At 47.7% G+C, this 25,848-nt stretch overlaps 1 protein-coding gene across 1 annotated transcript; it reads right to left on the bottom strand.

Moving 5' to 3' along the window:
- Nucleotides 1–562: 562 nt before the first annotated feature.
- On the bottom strand, nt 563–25,134 carry LOC130114429 (1-phosphatidylinositol 4,5-bisphosphate phosphodiesterase zeta-1-like). The gene is made up of 11 exons (XM_056282310.1): nt 24,942–25,134; nt 22,540–22,741; nt 19,452–19,596; nt 18,955–19,107; nt 16,107–16,307; nt 15,419–15,575; nt 10,287–10,403; nt 7,904–8,076; nt 4,785–4,911; nt 981–1,130; nt 563–645 (listed from the first exon to the last, which is right to left on the bottom strand). The coding sequence occupies exons 1-11, from the start codon at nt 25,132–25,134 to the stop codon at nt 563–565; spliced, it is 1,701 nt and encodes a 566-aa protein (XP_056138285.1).
- Between the last annotated feature and the right edge of the window lie 714 nt (nt 25,135–25,848).

Below are 25,848 nucleotides of genomic sequence, written 5' to 3'. Positions count from 1 at the left end.
TCATTCCTCATATTCAGCCCTTCCACGAGAAAGGGGGGAATATTGCTTTATAATCAATTATTAACCCAAAAACAATAGAGCGTATCGTAAAGCACGCAAGATCTTTTTATAAGTGCTGTCATCTCCTGAGAATCACTGAATCACATCTACACCCAATGCTTGTATTAGCATTAATGATTAATTCTGCAAGGATCTTTCTCTCTCTCTCTCTCTCTCTCTCTCTCTCTCTCTCTCTCTCTCTCTCTCTCTCTCTCTCTCTGGTGGATTCTGGCTGTCAGATTTGGTATCACTCCCTAGTCTCCTCTCTGTGACTCCTGCTGCAGCGTTCAGATCTGTTCCTTCTGCAGCAGGCAGAGCTGGAATTTAGAAATGTGTTATGTCTATTTTCTGACAATAAACGCTGTATTTATATCTGAGGAAAGGGGGTCTTTTATTTTATTTTTTCTCTCCACGTTGCTTCTGTTCCGCCCACGGTTCTCGATCTGTGCCGAGTGTGCGTGTGCGTGTGTGTGTGTGTGTGTGTGTGTGTGTGTGTGTGTTAGTTTCTGGAGAGGAGCTTGTTTTAGGAGTACCACACAAAGATGAAGAGGGAGGCTGGATCCAGGCTGCATCCCTCACGAGACAGAAGGGGAATCCAGCGGTAGCCTGGAGGCAGGTGGGGTCGGAGGGTTAAAACAGGTATAGCACATGCACATGCACACACATGCATACATACACACAATCAGTGGCTCATACACATAGATCGACACTACCCCTCACACACACTCTCTAAAACACACACGCACACACACCTTGTCTCAAACACACACCGAAACACACATCAAAGTGCAGACAAGCAGCATCGGATGCTGTGTGCTTTATACACACTCTCACACACATGCACAAACACAGAATATGCTGACAGTGCGAATATGGGGAAATGGTGTAACGGTCACACAGTGTCACCTGATGGGATGGAGCGCTCTACTTCAGTGTCTCACCTCTCTTCATGCTGCTGAAGGGCAGGGTGTACTGACCCACAAACTCGCTGCTGAGGAGGCCCGTCTGGTCTCGAACAGTGAAGCGGATGAGGCAGAGCTCAGGGACTCTTATGGTGAAGTTCATAGCAGCATCCCAGTGAGGACTCAGAGCTGTGGCACAGCACAAGTAATGATGGGGAAGATATCATTATTATCCATCCATCCATTTTCCAAACCGCTTATCCTGCTCTCAGGGTCACGGGGATGCTGGAGCCTATCCCAGCAGGCATTGGGCGGTAGGCGGGGAGACACCCTGGACAGGCCGCCAGGCCATCACAGGGTTGACACACACACATTAACACCTAGGGACAATTTAGTACGGCCGATTCACCTGACCTGCATGTCTTTGGACTGTGGGAGGAAACCCACACAGACATGGGGAGAACAGGCAAACCACACAGAGGACGACCCGGGACAACTCCCAAGGTTGGACTACCCCGGGGCTCGAACCCATGGACCTTTTTGCTGAGAGGCGACCGCGCTAACCACTGCGCCACTGTGCCGCCATCATTATTATTATTATCATCATTATTAGGAGTAGTATCAGCAGTAGTAGTATTACTAAATACACTAAATACACATTTACACAGAGTTATGAATAAACGTGCATGAATTTGGGTGGATTGTAGATAGATTACAGTGCATTATAAATCAATAAGACAAGGTTAGCTGCCTCTCATGACTAATCTGACATCTCGGAGGATGCAAACGTGGTACATGCTGCTATTTTTGACCTGTACTTGACTGAGAAAAAAAGTTACCTAACTAAAAACCTTAAAGCACTGATAGTTTCAAGGTTTTCTATAAGGGCCTCTCTGTAAGTCAAGGCCGTCACAGCCCAAACTCCTGAGACTGCATGAGACGGCAGCGCTGTACTGAGCACCGGTACCAGCAAGAGAAACTCAAGAAGTTAATCTATTAGCAGTCTGTTCTCATATACGTGACATCATATCTTACTGTCGCAAACATAATTATCAGACGTGCAATAGTTAGTGTAATTGTCATCATGGGGACATTACACAAAGTGCTGCGCTGTGACAAGAGCGAGTAGTTAATTAATAAACAAAAGGCTTTCCAGAACGTCATTTCTCACTGTTTTTCATTCATAACAACGGGTTTAACGAGCCATCCATATTCATTTGTATTCACCAGCGACCTTGTCTGTTTCCCCGTGTAAAATGTCTTTATGATTTGTACCCATGCATAAGCAGCCTCCTGCACCCCCCAGCACTCATTCAATCACTACAACCACAAAACCCTGCCATATGATCCCCCCACTTGCTCTCTCACTCTCTCACCCCCCCTCTTTTTTTTGTCCCCTCTCACATGCTGTCCCACCAGCCTCATGACTGAGCACACTTTTCATCAGTTGACCTATGTTTCATTCATGATTTTCATTACTTGCAAGTGTGCAAGCTTTGAAAATACATATTCCAAACTGGATGCACCCCCGGATGCAGGGGTAGAACAGTCCCATAACAGATGCAGGGGTAGAACAATCCCATAGCTTAAACAGATGGACTCCATCATGAACTCCATGAAAAGTCATCAGCAAAATCAGTGATACTGCCGAGCAACATTATTAGCCCTTGGCTGAAGGGCTGATACTGGCTGAGGGCAGTTCAGAGCGACTCATGAAGATTACATGAGACACTTCCCAATATTGTCCTTTAAAAATCAAAGGATTTATCCATCTCAGCTGGAATGATGGTAAATGAGCAGGTCAAGTTGTTGTTGAACTCTTGGTATCAAAGAGGAGGACGTGACATATCCTGACATACGCAGATGTGTGTAAACAGCTCAGTGATACATAATTTGCACCGAAGCCCTAAATCCTGTGGACCAAACCAGTTCAAAAAGCTTGCTAAAAAAATAAATAAATCAGAGCTCTTGGTGTACCTCCAGCTGAGCGGTGGCGTTGACTATTTCTGGTTTAAAACTAATTTCAAGAAAGTCTGAATTAAATTAAGGAGATTGTGGTGTGTAGCAATGCACTGTGGCTTCATGGCAAGATGTTGGGATTTCTTTAGAGATCCGGAAATTTTAAAGCGACCCTTTAGCCACTTTGTCCATATGAACCCACGACTCATGGCCATAAATCCTGTACTGCCTCTGCCAAACCCGTTCCCATGTAGCTAATTAGTAGCTAAAGGAAACCAAAGCATCCAGCTGTAAACCCACAATACAACAAGCTAACATCCTGAATTCCTCAATTTGGCTTGGATTCCAATGAGAAGGTGAGCCTGAGATACTGTAATGTGGAAAAGTTGACCCTAATTCAGGGTAACTTTGTGGACCGTGCACTGGACTTATCGACTAGAGGAGCGGCGACACTGCCTTTGGCGTGTCCAACTCATGTAACATGCATGTCTTCAACCTATGAGAGACACCCATGCAAACACAGAGAGAACATGCAAACTCAACAAACGGGCTGGGATCCAACCCAGCATTGTTTTGCTGTGAACCAATGGTGCTCACCACTAAGACGCCATGCTGCCCACATTCAGGAATCGGGCACAATTTATTTGTCATTTCATCTTATGTACACAAAAGAAACGAAATTCAGTTTCCCCCAGCCCACAGCTATGCAACACAAAAGACAAAAACACATATCAAAAAACCTCCAAAAACAACACCACCAAAAACAGAGAACAAAGCAAAACAAAAAACACACAAACAGCCAACAACACAGTCCACCCAGTGCAACACAGTCCAAAAACTCCACCGTCCAGAGAACGAACACCAACTAGGATGACTGTCGGAACTGCTGGTCTGCATGAGCTAGCAGTTAGCTTAGCCTGCCCCGGTTCTGCATCCTGTCAGACCGCCCTCGGTGTTACCTCCTCAGTCGCAGCTCCAGGAAGGGCCATGGTCCCTGGGCCCACCCGGTGCAGCAGACCAAGCTCCTTCAGCTGATCCAACTGTAGCTCTCCAGCCAGACACCTTCGACACACCTCCCCACACTCCACAAGGTGACACAAACGCATACACAGACAAAAACACTGCACAGTCGACACTAGGCGAGGCCACCGCCAGACCGCCTCGGTGTTTCCTCTCAGGCAGGGCTGTGGGCTAGCAGTTAGCTTAGCCTGCCCCCCTTCCACGTCCTGTCAGACCGCCCTCGGTGCCTCTTCCCTGGGCCCACAGGATGCAGCAGACCAAGCTCTCTCAGCCGATCCAGCGCCAGCTCTCCCGGTCAAGCGAAATCGACGATCAAAATAAAAACGTCACACGATGACACAAACTTAGATGCAGACGTGGCCAAAGACACTGCATAATCGGTGCTGGGTGAGTCGTCTCCCCATGGCGAATTCGAAATCAGCAAAAAAAAAAAAATTAATGACATGTCATAGCTCTATGGGTGTCAACTGAAAAATACGGCCATAATCTGTCTTCGTTCCAACTACAAAGCTGGAGTTTTTTGAAGAAACCAGGCTTTGATACCCCTGGCAGGAGACCCATCTGTCATCAGAGGTAGGACCAGACAGTCAGCGGTTCACACGCTAGCCCCGCTGCAGCTCGTGGGAGCATCGCTGCAGCTTGGCGTGGGCTATTGGTAGAGACAGCATGCTGTCCCTGGTGTCTCTGTTTTGCATGGTTTCATCTGGCCGTCTTTGATCTTATTCTCGGTGGGCAGCTATATTCTGAGCTCCATTTCTTTCCTTTTTTTGTGTTGTGTTGTAGCCTCCCATTCTCTCTATTCCTGTGTCCTTGCACTCTGTACACTGTCTCAATGTACCAGTGACTGTGTAGTGCAGCACTTACAGTTATTTTTCACAGTGGCTGTGCTTCTTCTGCGGGTGTCTGACGCAACCCCATGGATCTCCACTCTGACGAACGGGTCCAGGGCCTTGCCACTCCTCGGGACGGGCAGGGTGGATCCACTGATCACCTAGACACACACACACACAGAAGCTGTCAAATAACGAATGTATTGGAAAAGGGGAATGGACAGTGGATATCAGCGCTCACAGAGGAATGATTTTTAGAACGGAAACTGTGAAAGGGAAGAGAGGAGAAGAAAGGGGAGGCTGCAGACCAGAGGAGAGGATGGAGGAGAGAGGGCTGTAATTACACGAGTCTGGACTGAGGCTGCTTTATCTGCCGTCCCTGCAACACTGAGCCCGTGTGTCCGCCAGTCTTGATCAAAGACAAACCTGCATGCACTTATCTAGACATGCCCGGCTTGGCACCGATGGAGCTTAACAGTGTCTGGCCCAAAATTACAGTCCTCTTCCTCTCGCGCCACAGCATGGCCGCTCCAGGCACCCTTTATTTTCCCGCGTGTTATTCCAACGTACCTCTTGAGTTCACAGATTTACCAAATTCGAGAGCGTTGGTTATTGCGAGAACAGATTTTCACTTGTCGGTTTTATGCAAACAAGGTATGCGAACGCTCAGGGGGGGACGCATTGTTTTCCTAAGCAGATGAATAATTTAACGTTTTTTAACTACTGAACAGCGGGGCCGACCCACTGTATTTGTGAGTGGGAATACTGGACGCTATTCATGCCTCGGATTCCCACACAGTTTAAAAGCTGAGTCAAGATGGCTGGCTTTTTCCCTGAAGTTATCGAGGAGACCCAACAATAACAATACAGCCTGATGATGCAAATAAATAAAGGCAGGGGCTTCTCTTCAGGCATGTGAAACCAGAACACATTGCATCTATGTTTCATGTGCGGTGCTGGGGAGAGTCATTGTGTGCATATTCCACCGCTAGAAAAACGCCAGTTGTGAATTTGAATTTGCTCAGCTGCCGAGAGAACAAACATTCTCATGTTGTGTTATCTGATCCAGAAAGAGTCTGTTTTTTTCCACGGGGGGGTGGGGGGGTGGGTGGGTGTATTTATCACAAAATTGTGTCGCCACACTGAATTGAAGCCTAGAGGGAAGCTTCTGGAAGTGTAGCCATCAAATGTATGCTTTTAAGCATGGAGGGCCATGTCTAGTTCTCCCTCTCCCCCCCTCGTCTCTTTCGATGGCTGTGACTGATAGTAGTGACCCAGATAAGTGCAGCAGCATTTAAAGCTCCAGACGTTGTGATGGCAGTAAACAGATAATGCCCATGACAGGTGGAAATGCTTACATTTATAATCAGCGTGAGGAACTGGCCGCGATCAGCTGAGGAAATAATCCGAGGATGGACTAGGATGGGATCCCATCGACGGCGGAGAATGGCATCTCTATCATTCATATATGAATGGTATATATTCATATAGTATATATTCATACCTCTGCTTCCGGTGTGGGAAGATGGCGGTGCAAATTCACGTTTGCAGCAGCCTCACCCAGTACCGTCCATGCAATGCAGTGTCTTTGTCCAGATCTGCATCTAAGTTTGTCTTCGTTTGATGGCTGGGAGAGCTGGTGCTGGATCAGCCCAGGGACCACGGCCCTGCCTGGAGCTGTGCCTGAAGAGGTAACACCGAGGGCGGTCTGACAGGATGCGGAAGTGGGGCAGGTTAAGCTAACTCCAGCCCATGTAGACCGGCCGTTCCGATAACACCGAGGGCGGTCTGGCGGCGGCCTCGCCTAGCCTTGACTGTGTTTTTAGTGTTGTCGTGTGGAGTGCGGGGAGGTGTGTCAAGGGTTTCTGGCTGGGGGAGCTGGCGTTGGATCGGCTGAGGGAGCTTGGTCGGCTGCATCCTGTGGGCCCAAGGACTACGGCCCTGACCGGAGCTGTGCCCGAAGAGGAAACACCGAGTGCGGTCTGACAGGATGTGGAAGCAGGGCAGGCTAAGCTAACTGTTAGCCTATGCAGACCGGCAGTTCCGACAGTCATCCTGCGTGGCGTTCGTTCTCCTGGACAGTGATTTTTATCTTTTTGGTTTAGTGTTAGTTCTGATATATGTGTTCTTGTAGTTTAAGATAAACAGGGGTTCTCCCCAACACCCCTCTCCCTCAGTCCCATGCAGTCCCTGTCAATTGCACACAATGCCTTTGCTCTGCAAAGCCCCGGATAACGCCGAGAGTCCCACTGGCATGTAGCACACACAAAGAACAAAGTGCAGTGTCTCTCTAATTGGACTGATAAGAGTAAGTGTGTGAGAGTATTCCTCACAGCCACACTGAAAACATCATAGACGGTAGTACTGCAGCAGGAGGAGGCAGCCCTCCGATGTGACCGCTCTTCCTGCAGCCTCGCCATTTCTCACGCGTCTTTGACACTCGACTATCACTGCTGCCGATACTCCCCTGAAAGCAAAAGGTTTGACTGCAATAAAGAAAAGGAGAGGTAGATCCAATAATTGCCTTGCAAAACCCTCCCTTTCTCTCTCTCTCTCTCTCTCTCTCTCTCTCTCTCTCTCTCTCTCTCTCTCTCTCTCTCTCTCTCTCTCTCTCTCTCTCCCTGCACCCCTCCCTATCATCTCTCTCTGTCACCCACTCTCCCTCTCTTTCTGGCTTTGTAACTCTGTCACCGTCTTTCTCTTTCCTCCCCTCCACCCACCTGTCTCTCTCTTTCCCAGGGGGATAAACTAATTAAACAGGGATTCTTTCAGGGACCTCTACATCATCGTTAGTTCACAACATCCAGCAGCAAAAGTACTCAGCCGGGGGCAACGAGTGTGATGAGCCCAGATGCACATCGCCCTGCGTTGGTGGGCACGGGTCTACAGATACAAGTTACACACACACACACACACACACACACACACACACACAATATGACATGCACACCCACTTCTATATATTATACACATACATACACATACTCTCACTTTGGTGTGGGATACATACAAATACTATCTTTCATACACTCTTTTATACACCCATTCTGACCCCCCAACCTACACAGTCACACACTGATACACACAGGAAACACACCCTACAACAATCCACCTTAATCCGGCATTGGAGACCTGAGTGGTGCAGGGTGGTACCTTGAGCAGCAGCTGCGCCGGCCCGGGGCTCGGCTCACAGCAGCTGGGATCAAAGCTGCTCTGACTGGATCTCAACATCTCCGGCTTCAGGACGTATCCACAGCGACCATTGTCCTGGAAACGCCCGTTGTTAAGGTCCATGGGTAAGCCCAGAGACTGGAAGTTGAGCGCCACTGCAACGAAAACAGAGCAAAATAAACAACACAAAATGATAGAATAAACAAATGATAAACAAATAAATAGTAAATAAAATAAAATAATAAATGATAAAAGCAGCATGATTTAACTTCGGAGGGACAGGGCACCACACAGTTGGATAGAAGCAAAAAATCTTCAAATGATAGAACAGATCCTGGCTTAAATCAAAACGAGCCTCATGAAATGATTTTATTGCACGTGGCCCGGGGTCTTCCTTTCTGTCACACTTGTGTTTACTCAGAAGGGACCATGGCCTACTTTACGATGAATCTGAATGTTCCTGCAACAGCAGTGTGCGCCGCATCAGGCGGGGCGTCCGGGTCATGAGTGACAGGCAGGCAGTGTGGACAATATGCTTCTTCTACACGGTGTACAGTTAGCGCTTTGTGCACGCGCTTTACAGTCTTTGATGCACACACGTTTGTGCTATGAATAGATGAGAGGATACAAGATGCAGCAGATGTTATCCAGGCAGTACATTTGAATTATTCTCTGTACCGGGCTGGATTTGGCATCGGAGGCAGGCCTGGAAATGTCATATATCAATATGGCTTTTGCTGAAGAACACCTGCCACTATTCTGCCTCCGCTGTCCACGTCCCCCTGCATCCTTTCATATAGTCTTCCTGCGCGAGCGTCGCACATTCTGCTCATTGACTCATCCCGCTCTGCTCTAACTGATCCACGCGGACTGCCGCGCATAGCTTTCCCCTGGAGCAAGCGGTGCCCATCTCCATCTGCTTGGCTGCCAGTTTAGCAGGGAGAGCCAGTCTGTCCACCGCTCAGCAGGGGAATCAGCCCGCACTGGAATGGAGAGCTCGCAGGTGCACTGACAGGAACACAGGAACCACACAAGGCCGGACAGATTATGTTGCTCAGGTTGTGGCTCGTGGGTGAACGGTGAGCAGCGGAGAGCTTGAAGGTGAAAAGTAAATATATATATGGCTCCTCAGAAGCTTACCTGAAGATTTATCTTGGCCATTGGAAACTGGTTATGAATGTGCTATGTGGTAATAAGACACAGACACACCAACACATACATACATATGCCCGTACACAACTACACAAACACCTGTGATACGCAGTCGAACCCACCCGTTGTTCCCTTTCATGTTTCAGAATGTACGTTTCTCGCCTGCGTTTCCCTCCATTTCAGATGCTTGGAATGGAGTTTGTTTGTACTTGACACACTTCTCGTTTCGATCAAAAGCGCTCGCACAAAAGAGACGAAATCTCTTTGTGCTTTCGAGCGTTTAAAAATTTCAGGGTTTTATTCTCGTCCAAGTGGAAAGAAATAAACTGCTGGCGTTGGAGTTCCCCTCCGTTAAAAGTTTAGTACTTTCTGTACCACATCATGGTTGCATGAATCAGTAAATCCCAACCATAGAGTTCAGTTAGTGGTAAGTGTATCAGGTAGGTTACTTCAACTAAACTGTGACTGCAGTATTGTATCCTAAAACGTGTATTGCATCCCAGGTACTTGTTTGAATGCGTCTTGTAATATGTGTGTGTCGGACTTGTTACTTCAGGAATCAGGAACACTTTGAAAAGAAATATCGTTTCCCCCAGCTCACAGCAGTGCAACAAATACACAAAAACACATATTCAAAAACTACAAGAACTTCAAGAACACACGTACTAACTAACACATATATCTAAACAAATACATATATCCACACTAAAAAAGAAAAGAAATAAAAATCACTGTCCAAGGGAACGAACGCCAGCCAGGATGACTGGTGGAACTGCTGGTCCGCATGGGCTAGCAGTTAGCTTAGCCTGCCCCACTTCCGCGTCCTGTCAGACCGCCCTCGGTGTTTCCTTCTCAAGCGTTGCTCCAGGCAGGGCCGTGGTCCTTGGGCCCACCGGACGCAGCAGACAAGGCTCCCCCAGCCGATCCAATGCCAGCCTTCCCAGCCAGACACTCTCGACAAACCTCCCCGAACTCCACACGACGACACCAAAAACACCACAGTCAGCGCTAGGCGAGGCCGCCACCAGACCGCCCTTGGTGTTATCGGAACTGCCGGTCTGCATGGGCTAGCAGTTAGCTTACAGTTAGCAGTTACCCTGCCCCTCTTCCGCGTCCTGTCAGATTTGTTAGCAACTTTCATCCCAATACTTTGTATACTTACTAATATATATTTTTTATGCTAATACTTTCCATCTCCCTCCCTCCTTCCTACCCAGCTGGGAGCCGACGTTCCAGAACTCCTGGGGGTTGTAGTTGGAGGAGGAGGTCCTGGAGCCTGCTGGGTAAATCCTGGTGAGAAACTTCTGGTTGTGCTCAACAAACTCTGGGCCTTGGAGAGAGAGAGAGATGCCCACAGCCGTCAGTGGTCAGTGATTTTCATTGCACACTGTAAAAAATGTAAAAAATATCTATCAACCTTGTAGTCCGTGCTGAGGATTTGCATGCAAACAAACGTCCTCTTTGATACTTTATGTTGCTGCTGTATTTAAAACAATAGTTAATCCGTGAATATGCAAATCATGAACACTGTTGTAATTGTTCATTTTATGGGTTGCTGTTGTTGTTAACCCATAAAATGAGTGTTTTTCCTAGGAAAATGAGACAGTGCCTAGTGCTCGTTTTTATGTTTCACCATAGCAGACAAACGAGAAAGAAGACAGGTATAACGATGAGTTTACAGAAGAAACAAAGTTGTTATTGCCAACAAGCATTTATGGTGGAACAAGCTTGCTGAAGACTATAACGGACAGATAATATAACATTAACAGCTAAAAACTGTTTTTCCCCTTGTTTGGCAATGAAGGAATGCAGTGATGTACCAGTTACTCCATTTCATCTCAATTGGACCTCTGGTTTCAAAGAGCTCAAACACCACACTGCAGGTACCACCATGGGAGTCCGCAAGTTAGATAAGAGACAATCTTCAGTAGTGTAACTTAATGACTCTATCATGAACTAAATGACTCACTGAAATATGATAAAGCAATTCATCACATCACACACTTTTAAAAAAAGTCACTCATGCATTGATTGTACATTTGATATGACAAATGACATCTCTCTTTGATTCTGGCCAAAACGGTTTCCTACAGTTCTCTCTTTCAGCTGATAAACAGAACAGTGAGCCAAGACTGTCTTGAGAAATAGCTCCTGCAGCCCTCCATTAACAGTGAACAGGAGTAGAGTATCAGCTTACATCTGTGCTATCGACATATTATGAAGCTGATAATCGTTATACCATCACTATGATTCACTTCCAGTAGAAGGGCTTCAGCTTCTGTCCCCACAGTGAAGAACATCGGTTCTCTGTGTTTGATGCAGATCTCTTTCAGAAATACTGGTAGCATTTGTGCGAAACATGAATCAGGATTGTATGAATGCAATATGCAAACCCAACAGTCACTTTAATTTCTTTACAAATGCGGACAACAGCAAATTGAATCTGGCTGACTGAATGACCTGATCACATCGTTATCTTCACTATGGAGGAAGAGGAGTCCCATTTTGTCTGTGTCCATGTGGCCATAACAGACCTGTGTCTGGAAACTGTTGTTCCCCTGAAGCAGAGACAAGGTTTGTGTCTCTGCTTCATTCTCTGTTTCGCCAGTGACATATTTACTGATAATGCTTTGACTGAAACGTCATTAGGCTGTTTTCACTCTCTCCAGCCCAAGGAGCACAGGACATGCTTAACATATTATCTGGGCTTTTGCTGATTTAAAAAAAAAATTGTGATGCACCCAATGACGTTGGGTGCATCACGCACTTCCGATGACCTCACGGTCTCACCATCCCACTCCTGACACCAATGTGGCAAATTCAGGGGGCAACCGCAGGAACTGCCGCAGCCGGGACGCGAACCCGTATACATCCAACGTGTCTACTTATAAATGCACGTTACAATACTATTAATTTCTGGTTTTTGTGTTCGTTCCTTGAACCAGTTTGGAGCCCTGATGGTAGGACATTTCTAACACTGCAAAGCCAGTCCACAAATCTCACTACGCTCGTTGTATATACCTGGCATACCTGGCATTGTAAAAACGGAGTTTGCGAGCTTTAGGTCGGCACCATGAACACCTTTTCTCGATGTGTGCATCGTTATTCACAGCCATAGACGGACTGGCTGGCCATCGGGAGCACCGGGAGAAATCCCGGTAGGCCGGCCGGTCGCTCTGTGGGCCACTTGAGCAGCCCCCGCCCACCCTTTTTTGTTTGTTTGTTTGTTTGTTTGTTTGTTTGTTTTGTTCTTGAGCAGCGCGAGCGAGACAGCTGCGTCGTCGGTCCACTTTGATTATGCACCAGCCCACGCCCTCAACACACCCGCTACCACTTCTGGCACTCAGGCCCACCCAATGAGGAGGCTCGCTTTCCTTCGCTTGATCATCCAGTGACTAGCAGTCAATTAATGCTGTTTCATCTATTTACCTACGCGACCAATAACAATAACACGTTTCTCGCTTCTCGCGCGTCATGGTGATGGGTCAGATGTTTTGAGTGGCAGCGCATCTCGCGGATGTCAGATCGCGAGCAGCCCCTCCTCCTGTTTGTACAGCCCGCGCGCACGTCGCGCAGAGGAGCGGGAGCCTGCTTGCCGCTCGCGCGGTGGCTAGCCGCTCTTAACGCAGGTTAAGATATAGAAACCGCGGCGAAACAAAGCGGTTCGCTTAAGTTTGTCACAAAAAGACGCGGTGAGGAGCAGGAGGAAGAGAATTCAGCCCACGTCATTCTCAACCCAGACACCAGTTTGTTCAGGGTCAATTCAGGCCTTTCCCCGCCAGCAGCTGTACAGCTGCTGTCAGTCGGGTAAAACCTGGTATCGGGGCATCAAAGATGCCACACAGACTGAACTCTCTGTCCCTGCTGTCCTGTGAGGGAACTGCCTGGGTCGTTGGACCAGAACGAAATAATGTCAGTGTTCAACACCAAACCCCGTCGTCTCCTGCTGGAATCATCAAAAGTAAGCTAATGTATAATTTCAGACTGTAGTAGCCTATTGCCTATTACAATATTGTTGTTTGTTGGGTGTACAATTGAATTGTGTGCTGATTTTATGTGTGTGTGTGTGGGGGGGGGGCAGTGCCAGGCTATGTTCAAGGCAAGGGCCATCTTTAACTACTGAGCATGTTGGTGTCGCTGTGCCTCTATCCATACGCTTAACTAATGATGCTGTTGCGTCTGTCAGAGCTGTGTGTGTCAGAGCTGTGTGTGTGTGTGTGTGTGTGTGTGTGTGTGTGTGTGTGTGTGTGTGTGTGTGTGTGTGTGTGTGTGTGTACACGTGGCCGCCATGCCAGGCTATGTGACGCTGTTAATGTTCGTCTTGGTGCCTGCAACATTACCCTCTGATGATGTATGAGGCTTGTGCTGTGGTGCATTCAGGCAAGTATGGATGTACTGGCCTATTTTGGTTAACATGCATTTCAGAAACCGGACGGGCACCTGATTTTCTCGGTGCCCACCCACATTGTGATTTCTGCATGTTTTTTATTACCTTTTAGGGAGTTGTTCCTTATCCGATGAGAGGGTCTAAGGAAAGGATGTTGTGTTGCTGTTAAAGCCCACTGAGGCAAATTTGTAATGTGTGATATTGGGCTATACAAATAAAACTGACTTGACTTGACCTTTTGGAGATCTTTTCTGGTGTGAACACTAACCTTGTTGAGACCAGTAGTCCTCATGGAGACCAAAGCCCGGTCCTAGTGAGGCAAAACGTCATTTCTGACGTCCTGGTTAAGGTTGGGGGTAAGGTGTGAATTGAGGTTAGGTTAAGGTTGGGGTTAGGCATGAATTGGTTATGGTTAGTGTTAAGGTTTGGGTTAAGCTGTCCACCAAGGCTGGATTACGGGTCGGGCAAGTGCCCCAGGGCCCCGGACCACGAGGGCCCCCAAAAGGTCAGGGGTATTGTGTTCGGGTATAGTAGGGATCCCCGATCATACCCTACAAGGGACGTTTGTTCCAAGAACTTCCAACCCTGCGTTGCGATGCAGGGCCCAAGCTAGTCTCTATTGATGCGGGGGCCCCAAGCTACAGTCTCTATTGATGCGGGGCCCCAAGCTACAGTCTCTATTGATGCGGGGCCCCAAGCTACAAAGTCTCTATTGATGCGGGGGCCCCAAGCTACAAAGTCTCTATTGATGCGGGGGCCCCAAGCTACAAAGTCTCCGTTGATGCGGGGGCCCCAAGCTACAGTCTCTACTGATGCAGGGCCCAAGCTACAGTCTCTACTGATGCAGGGCCCAAGCTACAGTCTCTACTGATGCAGGGCCCAAGCTACAGTTTCTGTTGATGCCCCAGTTGCTAGGGATTCGTTTGAAGCAGAGCCATAGATATAACAAATATAAACATACTAAATATGTCGGGGGTGGTTTCTAAATACCATCACAATGCTGGTTTGAAGAGTTTGCACCTTTATGTTTACACTGTAGCAATTAAGAGTGCAACATGTGCCTCGTGTTTACATTGTAGCGTTGAGAGTGCAACAAAGTCCGACATAGCGCAAAGTCGATGCTTATGATCAAAGTCACTGTTTCATTGTGTATAGTTAAACAAATGTGCTAGCTAGAATGCCCATACTGAAAATCAATTAAACATATAGTTTTACTAAAATATGCCCACATTTCACTAAATAATTTGCTCTGAAACAAATATTTATTTCCTGTTGGTAAGCCGTTGTAAGTGGGAAGAAGGCTCATCTCTGTTTGTTTTGTGATGTGATTCAAAATTGTGTTGTACTTTGTAGTCGCCATCCGAATCCCATGCAGATTGGCATAGCGTCGACTACCAGGTTGGGTATTTGCATTAGTTTTACATTTAACAATGTTTAGTATTGTTTGCGTAGCCTATCTAGTGGGGTGGGGTGGGGTGGGGGCAATGGGCGTGCGTGCCCCGGGGCCCCCTGGTGGGTTAATCCGGCCATGCTGTCCACAATGAATGGAAGTCAGTGCAATGTCCTAATTAGGATAGTTGCGCAAACTTGTGTGTGTGTGTGTGGCCTGCTGGTGACAGACCTTTCACTTGCTCATAAAATGGCTCTATTAATGTTACAGTAGCCCAGAGTATCCACCCATTATGCTTATAAGTGGTGGGTAGTAAGGGTGTGTTTGTGTGTGCGTCGATGGGGCAGGGGTGGTGGAGTATCAGTGGGCTGGTTGTGGTGGGCTGGTCTGGGTAAAAAAAAAATTCCAGGGCCCTTTTTCAGTACCAGTCCGTCCCTGTTCGCAGCATTGACTGGCATCTTCTCATAGGCACGTTATTTGAGTTTCTCAACCTTATGCTTGACTTTACAACGGAGCACTACACAACGCATCAATATTCAAGCTCAGCCAGAGATGGGATCTTTCTAACCTGAGGTTCTGGCCAGCTTGCGTGCCTTGTTCTCGCCAATGGAGGTGTTTTCGCAGAAGTTCTGGTTGTCCTCGGAGTGTCTGAAGCTGGTGAACTTCACAGAGCCGGTGTAAACGACCAGGTCAGACAAGGCTTCAGCCACCACCGCCTTCTTCTGCTGGTGACGCCGAGTTGAAGAAAGAGGGAGACAAACCAAACAACAGACGTACATTACTCATGTCTCAGCAGTGACATTTTTGCATGGCGGTATTACCACCTTTCACCACTTGTGGGCGCTATCGGCGTTCCTTTCCCTGCTTTGCTAACATTTCCCATCATGTTGCGTGCTAGTTTCCATTTCTGCTAATTAGGGATATAAGTACGTTGTGTGGTACATTTTGGAACGATTTGGCAGCTATAAAATACCGGCGTCGACAATATTACATTTAATACCTCTGTTGTGGCTCTAATACCATATGCCGGTAGTAAACGTGAATATACTGAAATTTGGAAATACTGTCAAAATAAAAAAAAGACTCGTGTGTCAACCCTCTTCTCCTGTCTTGGTTTAACATGTCAGTCTCCACAGCATGTCTCTGCCACTTACTAACTACAGTAAAGCGGAGTCCCCCTTACAGTTATTCTGGTTTTCCTTTACGTATGTCTCTGAGGATTCGTTTCTTTAATCCAGCTGTGACCCCTGACTTACTTCCTTCTTTCTGGGTGACCAGAACTTTAATCTGCTCTGAAGCCGCTCCTGATCCACTTCCTCATCCTCTCCCTCCTCTTCCTCATCCTCCTCTTCCTCCTCACTCACCACCCCCTCTCCCTCTCTCCCTGCTACTATGTCCTCCGTCTCACTCCGAGGCTTCAGCTTTTTGTTCTTGATGAGGATCTTATACTTCAGGTCCTGTCACCCCCGCAGGCAGGGTATGTACACACACACACACACACACACACACACACACACACACACACACAACAGTGTAACGTGATGCAGTCATTTCATTGTAAACTGGCTTGTGTGGAAGGACTACGAAAACATTTAGGAAATGGAGAGTCATTCATTCAAAGACATCGATGACAGATGGATAAATGCACATTTGGGGGTGGAAACGCCCCTGTAAGAGGGTGGCGGCACTCTTTTTGCATGTGTGTACACACACAAAGACACACACGCACTAACCGACACACCAAGTGAAGACACTCTCATAACACTAGAATGCTTTCACAGTCTCAGCGGCTGCCAGCCGCTCAAAGAATTTGCCCACAGCAGTTGTGTGTGTGTGTGTGTGTGTGTGTGTGTGTGTGTGTGTGTGTGTGTGTGTGTGTGTGTGTGTGTGTGTATCGGATAGTCTCAGACTTGGGGAAACAAACATCAAAACACTCCCTCCTCCTCACAGACCCCCTCCTGTCTGATTTCAGCATAACGATGCTCTTCTTTAAAGAGTCATCGACAGGCCACACGTCCACATCAGTGGGCTCAGACTTGGATTCAGGGTTTGACAGCATTGTTGCATTTAAGTGGATGGCGGGCGGGCGGGGGGGGGGTACTGATCCGCTCACACGTCTGCCGCTATAGTGCGAAGCAGCATCATTGGCTCGGCTCTGATCCGGCTGCTTTGCTCTAAAAGATGAGTTAAAGCATTGTGGTGTGGCTGCCGGAGGATGCCAGTGTCTCCATGGTAATCTGCGTGACAGGAAATCACCCTGCCGCAGACCCGGGCGGCAAGCGGGGAATAATTATACATCTCCCATCATTCACAACTTATAGCCGTCCATACAGTATCAATCTCTCTCCGCGAGGAGGCTTGCACACTAGTCATACTGAAAATGATTGCTTTCACATTGAGAATTATAGAGGGGTTCCTTTGGCGCCCGACTTTTTATTTTTCGGTGCCATTACACATGATGATACAGGGTGAGTGGCTGAAATGAAGGGTTCACTGATTTGGTCATAATTTATAGCATCACATGAGGCCCCCCCAAAAAGGAAGCGCACTCGTGTTTACAGTAATAAATAGAACGGAGGCTGTAAGTAAAAACTGATCAAATCAGTTAGAAGAAGTGATGCACAAAAATACACGAGGCCTACTGACAGCGGATGATAAGAGCAGGTAGAGAGAGAGCCGGTGCAGGTTTTCAGCATCCTCCTGATTTTGATGACTTGGTCAATAGGTTTAAAACCACGTCCTTGAAGTGGAGTAAAAGATAATGAAAAGTCCTGATCTTTATGATGGCAGAGGAGGTAGCCTGCTGGCTCCACTTACCTAATCGGAAGCTGCTAAAGCGATGTGAGCATGACAGAAGCTTGTGAAAACTGATTAAATGTACAGTATAAGTAGCCGGGGCTCAGGAGTCGAGATGAAACCATAACTGGCAAGGTTCCCATTTCATCCCAGTGCCTCCTGACTGAGCCATAAAGATGAAAAATTGATATGAGGAGGGAAATCATACGTGCACACTAAGGATAAGACGTAGCTCATTTTTCTCTGCAGCGGGAGAACTTCAGAGGGAACAAAAGAAAAGCCTCAGAGACGGAGCACATTCATCCATATCCAGATGAAAACTCCTTTAACCTGTTACTGATGTTCAGGCTAGAGTGACTATGCTTTGCATCCTTTTAATCCCCATCATGCTTTGAATGGAGGTGGATGCTTTGAGAGGGGATGTTCGGATCCAAACTGGTGTAATCTAAATGAATAATCGGCTCAAGTGTCCCAGCACTCCTCGGTGTGGTGGACACTCCTCGGGCACAGTTCCCATCTGTTGATTTGTCCCAAGTCTCTAAGAGATTGAAAAACTTTGCAATTGTGAGAGCCTGTCTGCCGTTGGGCGGCATGGTGGTGCAGTGGTTAGCGCTGTCGCCTCACAGCAAGAAGGTCCTGGGTTTGAACCCCGGGGTTGTCCAACCTTGGGGGTCATCCCAGGTCGTCCTCTGTGTGGAGTTTGCATGTTCTCCCCATGTCTGCGGTGGGTTTTCTCCGGGTGCTGCGGTTTCCCCCACCATCAAAAAAGACATGCATGTTAGGGCTCATACTCCTGTCTTTGCCCTTGACCGAGGCATGGCAGGACGAACTGGAGTTGGTCCCCGGGTGCTGCACGGCGGCTGCCCACTGCTCCTAGCTACACAGCTAGGGTGGGTTAAATGCAGAGTAATTTCCCTACGGGGATCAATAAAGTATTTAGAAAAATAAAAAATTCCCTTTAAGTGCCAGTGGAGGATGGAGGGAAGAGAACGTGAGACCCCCGTCTATTTCTACTATGAACCACCTCAGAGACAGACTAACGAGGCCCTACTAAAAAGCCTGATTCCCTCTCTGTTCTGTTGCGCTACGACAGCGAGGAGGAAAAGTATAAACCCCATCATCCCTCTGGTTTCACCAGCAGTGCTGTAACATTAAATGGTGCCTCCGCTTTTAGGCTCACCACTTACAATTTGAACTCGGGGACAGAACCACAGACTTGAGGGAAAGTAAACTTACGTACGCAGCAGACAACTTTTGCTAGCACCACAAACGCTTACCAACTCTCACGCTAATACTTGAGACTCTTACATTGGGGCTGGGTAGCTTTCCAGAGGTAGGGACATCCAGGGGGGTTCTCAGCAGTTTATCCCCCAGGATGGAGACGAGGTACTGGGCCATGACCACTTGCTGTCCCTGGGAGCAGTGGTTCTCCAATGACAAGACCACTGGGTAGGGAGACACCTGGTGCAGAACAATGGGCACAACAAGAACAACTCCAAAAATCAGCAAAATCAGAAAACAAACCATGTTTTTGATGATTGGTTTCGACCCAGCTAGTCCCTCTTTCCAAAAGACTGCACGGTTTCAAGTTCCCAGCAGATACATAGCAGGGAAAGGCTTAGGCCCCCCCTGAACAAAAGACAGCCTGCCAGGCAGAACATCGCTATCAGAGATGCTCTTAATTAGTGCAAGTGCAGTGCAGTGGGCGGCCTGGACGGCCTACAGATGAAAACTAGGGTAGACGCCCGAGGTGGCACTCCAGGCGCTGCCCTCCGCCTGTCTTGTGACTGGCTGTAGGCTGTTACCTGGAAGGCATGCTGCTCCACGGTGGTGATGACATCCTTGAAGAGGATCTTGGTGGTCAGGGTGTGGCCGTGGTAGACCACGGGCTCCACATCCGCACCATCCCAGCAGTCAATCTCCAGACAGCGGCAACCTTTCCTCAGAGCACTGAGGAAGACACACACACACACACAAACACACACATACACACAAAATTACATGAATGCATAATGTGTTGTAGCTGTTAATATTACTTTACAAATATTTTGGAGATAATTATTGTTTGACTTCAAGTAAGGATTTGTATATAAACATCATTTCCTGCAAACTTCCCTTGCTAATTGTAGTCATACAACAGAATTTTGGAAATTACCACTTTGATGTTTGATTCCAGTGGTTATATTTGTTGGTATGGATGTTAAAATGTATTCTCCACAGAGACTTCACAAACAAACTGCTACATTATGTATGTCTTGTAACGACCACGGATGACCAGACTCGCTAGCTAGCCCTTGGCTAACGGGTCGGACCCTTTAGTTGACTGGTTAGCGCAGTCGCCCGTGGTGTGGGAGACCCAGTTTCGCTTCCCGGCTGCCCCTGAATTCGCTGCATTGGTGTCAGAAGTGGGATGGTGAGGCCGTGAGGCCTCAGATGCCTCGATATGCTCATAATCTTAGGTACGTCGGTGCTTTTTGCGGGTGATGTTGGGTGTTGTGAGTTTATTCCTGCTTTTACACCATGGGACACAGATACGAGGGAAGTCTGATAGATCAACCGCCCTCCACCACCCCATCATGTGGACACCCTTACATAACAGCTCCTGCCGTTTGCTGTTGACCGACAGGAAGTGATTTGTCAATCTCACATGATGAGCATATTGATCTGACATGTAATGTGTGATGATCAGCTGTAACTTCTGGTAATTATTTTCCTGTGCAACAAAGCAGTTCACTGTCTTAACAAGCTAATTGTGTTCCTCAGGACGTAACTGTTCCTCAAACATTTTTAACCTTTTTATTTTGCAGCAGAAATGACTTTTATAGGTATAGTATATTATAGTATTAGGGCAGATTGGTGGTGCAGTGGCCACCTTGCTTACTGTGAGGCATGGTCGCCTCACAGCAAGTAGGTCCAGGGTTCGAATCCCAGGGTTGTCCAACCTTGGGGTCATCCTGGGTCATCCTCTGTGTGGAGTTTGCATGTTCTCCCTGTGTCTGCCTGGGTTTCCTCTGGGTGCTCCGGTTTCCTCCCATAGTCCAAAGACATATAGGTTGGGTGAATCGGCCATACTAAATTGTCCCTAGGTGTGAATTTGTCGGCCCTGTGATGGACTGGTGGCCTGTCCAGGGTGTCTCCCCGCCTGCTGCCCAATGACCGCTGGCATAGGCTCCAGCATCCTGTGACCCCGATTGGGCTAAGCGGCTTGGATAATGGATGGATGGATGGATGGAGGGATAATGGATGGATGGAGGGAGCTCTCCCTCACTGAGAACATTACAGCCTATCAAGGACGTTTCGTTTAGAAGTGTCTGATCAATGTTTTGGCAAGAAATCTGGAGATATGCTGTGCTGAAGGAGGGAGGGAGTCCCTCCCCGCAGACGGGGCGGTGTTTTCTCTCTAGTCTCTTGCCTCTGCAGTGCCTCAGGTTGTCCTGCAGGCATGCATGTTTTGGCACGGGTTTTGATTCTGGTGAAGGCCCCACAACTAAGAATGGTTCTTTGGTGTTGTTTTTTTTCCTGGGGTAGTGGTGGGATGGGAGCTGCTAATCACAGCAAATATATTCATGCATTCAGTAATTAAACCCATAAATAAAAGAATTCTAAAGATATTTAATTGATTGTAAACATTAGGACTTATCTTCTTCTTGTATTAAATTAGTCGCACTCCCCGACAGTAGCGGTGATTTTCTTGTTGTTGTACTGCAAAAATAATCTTTAATCTTTTGACTCATCACACACACACACACACACACACTCGCAAATCTATACTTGTGGGGACCCCCTCATTGACCACATTCATTTCCTAGCCCTTAACCCTAACCTTAACCACGCAAACTACATGCCCAACCCTAACCCTTAACTTAACCCTAATTTTAACCTTAACCCTAAAACCAAGTCCTAACCCTAAAATAGACCCTTTTACTTGTGGGGCCCCATTAAATGGCCCCACAAGGTAGGAGGTTTCTGGAAAAACACGGTGTACACACACACACACACACACACACACACACATTGGCCCAACCCCAGCATTGCCCATTGACATTCATACATACACAGTCAGGCCTTCACTTTCACTGTGACTCTGATCAAGGTTCATATCTCCTCTCTTCTCTCTCGCTCCCTCATCCCAACCCAAACATGGGCCTGCATCACACCCCAACTCTGCCTCCTGACTGACACACACACACACACACACACACACACACACACACACACACACACACCTACCAACACACAGGATACCTGTGTGTTGGTAGGTGTTCATATTTTCTCTACATTTTCCCCCTTTTTCTCCCCACTTGTATCCGGCCAATTACCCCACTCTTCCGAGCCGTCCGGGTCACTGCTCAGCCCCCTCTGCTGATCCGGGGAGGGCTGCAGACTACCACATGCCTCCTCCGATACATGTGGAGTCGCCAGCCGCTTCTTTTCACCTGACAATGAGGAGTTTTGCCAGGGGGGACATAGCGCATATGAGGATCACACTATCCCCCCCCCCCCCAGTTTCCCCCTCCCCCCTGAACAGGCGCCCCGACTGACCAGAGGAGGCGCTACTGCAGCGACCAAGACACATACCCGCATCCAGCTTCCCACCCATAGACACGGCCAATTGTGTCTGTAGGGACACCCGACCAAGCCGGAGCTAACACGGGGGTTCGAACCGGCGATCCCCGTGTTGGTAGGCAACGGGATAGACCGCTACGCCACCCGGACGCCCCTTTTTTTCTACATTTTTGAATTGCTCTCATGTTAGGGTCATTTCTATGTGCAAATGTGCTTTATAAATAGGTTTTGACTGACTGATTGGCTGATAGATTGATTGATTGTTTGAACAATACTGGATGAACATATCAAACGGCACTGGGTGAACACAGAGAAGAGGTGGGTTACCATACGTAGGCATCCAGGTGGCTCTTGCCGACCAGCTGGTCACCAGTCAGGTAGGTGTTGTGTGAGGAGGAGATAAAGTAGTTGTGGAGAGGCAGGTCCATGTCCTGATACACGGTGGTGTGGGACTGGTCGAAAACACAGCAGTCCATGGACTCCATGTATCTGAGGAATCCCTCAAACGTCATGGTCCTGCTCGCTCTGGCTGCCCGGGAGAAAGATGAGAAAGAAACGGTAACATTTTATTAGATTAGGTTAGGTTAGTTTAGGTTAGGTTAAATGAGGTTAGATGAGATTAGATTAGTTTAGGTTAGTTTATGTTAAATTAGGTTAGTTTATGTTAAATTAGTTTAGATTAGATTAAGTTAGGTTAGATGAGATTAGATTAGATTTACTTTAATGATCCGAACAGAGATGTTGAATTGTTGCAGTAGCAGAAAAGTAAATGGAACAGGAATGATAAATACTTCAAATGAAACAAGAGCTAAATTACATGTAATAAAAATAAAAGCTTTTAAGGTCAACACAAGTGGTAGTAAAATACAGTTGTGTGCAGGTGTCCAAACAAAACCTTAGAATTTGGTGAAATGAAAAATACAGCATGAAGACAGCACTGCAGGGGACAACACAGGACAAGCCAGTGCTGTCAGAACCATTTCATCGCCAGTAACGGTGTAAAGGTACCAAATGTGTTACTGCTGCCTGCAGCTCAGAGGTAGAGCAGGTCGTCTGAGGGCCGCTGGATGGATCCTCGGCTCTTCCTTGCAAAAAATGTCAGTGTCCCTGAGCAAGACACCTAACCCCTATGTGCTCCTGATGAGCTGGCTGTTATCTTGCATGGCTGGCACCGCCATCAGAGTGTGTGTGTGTGTGTGTGTGTGTGTGTGTGTGTGTGTGTGTGTGAATGTGAGGCATTGGAGCAGACATCAGTTAAAACATGGCCGCTGAGCACAGTGTGGCCCGTGTAATGTGAACTAAGGGGTAGTGACGAGTTTGCTGATGAATATACATGAATATGTGGCAGTGTTCAAATAAATGTTGATACTGTCAGCAGCTGCAACAAATCCTCATTCGAAGACCAAAGCCTCGAGTATGAACCTGGGGGTTTGTGTTCAGCAGCAGCCTGGTGCCTGCAGACCTCATCTCTGCCTTTCCCCGTTTGCTTCCTGTAGAAATGATGGAGTAACTGTAGAAATGGTGGAGTTACTGTATTAATGATGGAGTTACTATAAAAATGATGGAGTTACTGTATTAATGATGGAGTTACTATAGAAATGATGGCGTTACTATAGAAACAGTGGAGTTACTGTAGAAACGGTGGAGTTGCTGTAGAAATGATGGAGTTACGGTATTAATGATGGGAGTTACTGTAGAAATGGTGGAGTTACGGTATTAATGATGGAGTTATTATAGAAATGATGGAGTTGCTGTATTGATGGAGTTACTGTAGAAATGGTGGAGTTACTGTATTAATGATGGAGTTGCTGTAGAAATGAGGGAGTTGCTGTAGAAGTGATGGAGTTGCTGTATTAATGATGGAGTTACTGTATAAATGATGGGGTTACTGTAGAAATGACGGAGTTGCTGTAGAAATGGTGGAGTTACTGTATTAATGATGGAGTTACTATAGAAATGATGGCGTTACTATAGAAACAGTGGAGTTACTGTAGAAACGGTGGAGTTGCTGTAGAAATGATGGAGTTACGGTATTAATGATGGGAGTTACTGTAGAAATGGTGGAGTTACGGTATTAATGATGGAGTTATTATAGAAATGATGGAGTTGCTGTATTGATGGAGTTACTGTAGAAATGATGGAGTTACTGTAGAAATGGTGGAGTTACTGTATTAATGATGGAGTTGCTGTAGAAATGGTGGAGTTACTGTATTAATGATGGGGTTACTGTAGAAATGATGGAGTTACTGTAGAAATGGTGGAGATACTGTAGAAATGATGGAGTTACTGTATTAATGATGGAGTTGCTGTAGAAATGGTGGAGTTACTGTATTAATGATGGAGTTACTGTAGAAATGGTGGAGATACTGTAGAAATGGTGGAGATACTGTAGAAATGATGGAGCGAGCGAGCGAGCGAGCAGCACACTGGGCCGTAAGCACCAGCTGGTCTGCTAGTTCACCGATGTCCCCGACTCCCCCACTTTCATGCTGCCATTTCAAGCGCCTTTGCCTCTGGACTCACAGAGGACCACTTTGTCAGAACACACAGAATTGTGTGTGTCCGCCTCGCATCCCGAGCCAGGAGTTAGTTGCTAATGAAACGAGGGCCTGACTTTTTGTGCAGCAAAATCTGAATTATTGTGTGCGAAACGAGTGACAAGCTTTTGAGGCAAACGAGGAGTATTGAGCGGTATGACGTGATCTACAGGAAGCCCTCCCCTCACTCACCGGTCTCCTCGATCTCGTATCTGTCAATCAACCCCTCCACCGTCTCCTGGTTGGCTGTGAGCTCCATCTGCTCCTTGTGGAGGAATCTGAGGAGGGCGCAGGCAGGCATGGTCATCTCGTCGGAGGTGTAGCATTGGTAGATGTGCTGGATCTCGGTCCTCCTGGTAGAGGGCGGCTTGCTCCTCCTCAGCATCTTCCTCACGCGGCAACCTGTCAAGTCCAGGAGCCTGGGGGAGGGAGGAATGGCTAGAAGTTTGGCTGATGTCATGACACAACGTCAGCGACCATCAGCTGAGATGGAATGAACTTGAAGTTTGTTTTTTTTATTTCTCCCCAATTGTACCTGGCCAATTACCCCACTCTTCCGAGCCGTCCCGGTCGCTGCTCCACCCCCTCTGCCAGTCCGGGGAGGGCTGCAGACTACCACATGTCTCCTCCCATACATGTGGAGTCACCAGCCGCTTCTTTTCACCTGACAGTGAGGAGTTTCACCAGGGGGATGTAGCGCGTGGGAGGATCCCGCTATTCCCCCCAGTTCCCCCTCCCCCCTGAACAGGCGCCCCGACCGACCAGAGGAGGCGCCAGTGCAGCGACCAGGACACATACCCACATCCGGCCTCCCACCCACAGACACGGCCAATTGAGTCTGTCGGGACGCCCAACCAAGCCGGAGGTAACACGGGGATTCGAACCGGCGATCCCCGTGTTGGCAGGCAAGGGAATGGACCGCCATGCCACCCGGACGCCCGGACGTGAGGTTTTAAGACGAGCCTGTTGGCTGCTTGTGATTGAGTACACTCGCCACTTGTACCTCATTACAGAGTCTGATCGCTGTCACAACAGCGACTCGTGTGAACCAACGGGACGGGGGTGACGTGCCATCGAAACGAATTATTCCGTTTTCAAA

This window comes from Lampris incognitus, chromosome 6 (genome assembly GCF_029633865.1).
Source record: "Lampris incognitus isolate fLamInc1 chromosome 6, fLamInc1.hap2, whole genome shotgun sequence".
Classification (NCBI taxonomy): domain Eukaryota; kingdom Metazoa; phylum Chordata; class Actinopteri; order Lampriformes; family Lampridae; genus Lampris; species Lampris incognitus.
This window is presented reverse-complemented; position numbering and strand designations above follow the sequence as displayed.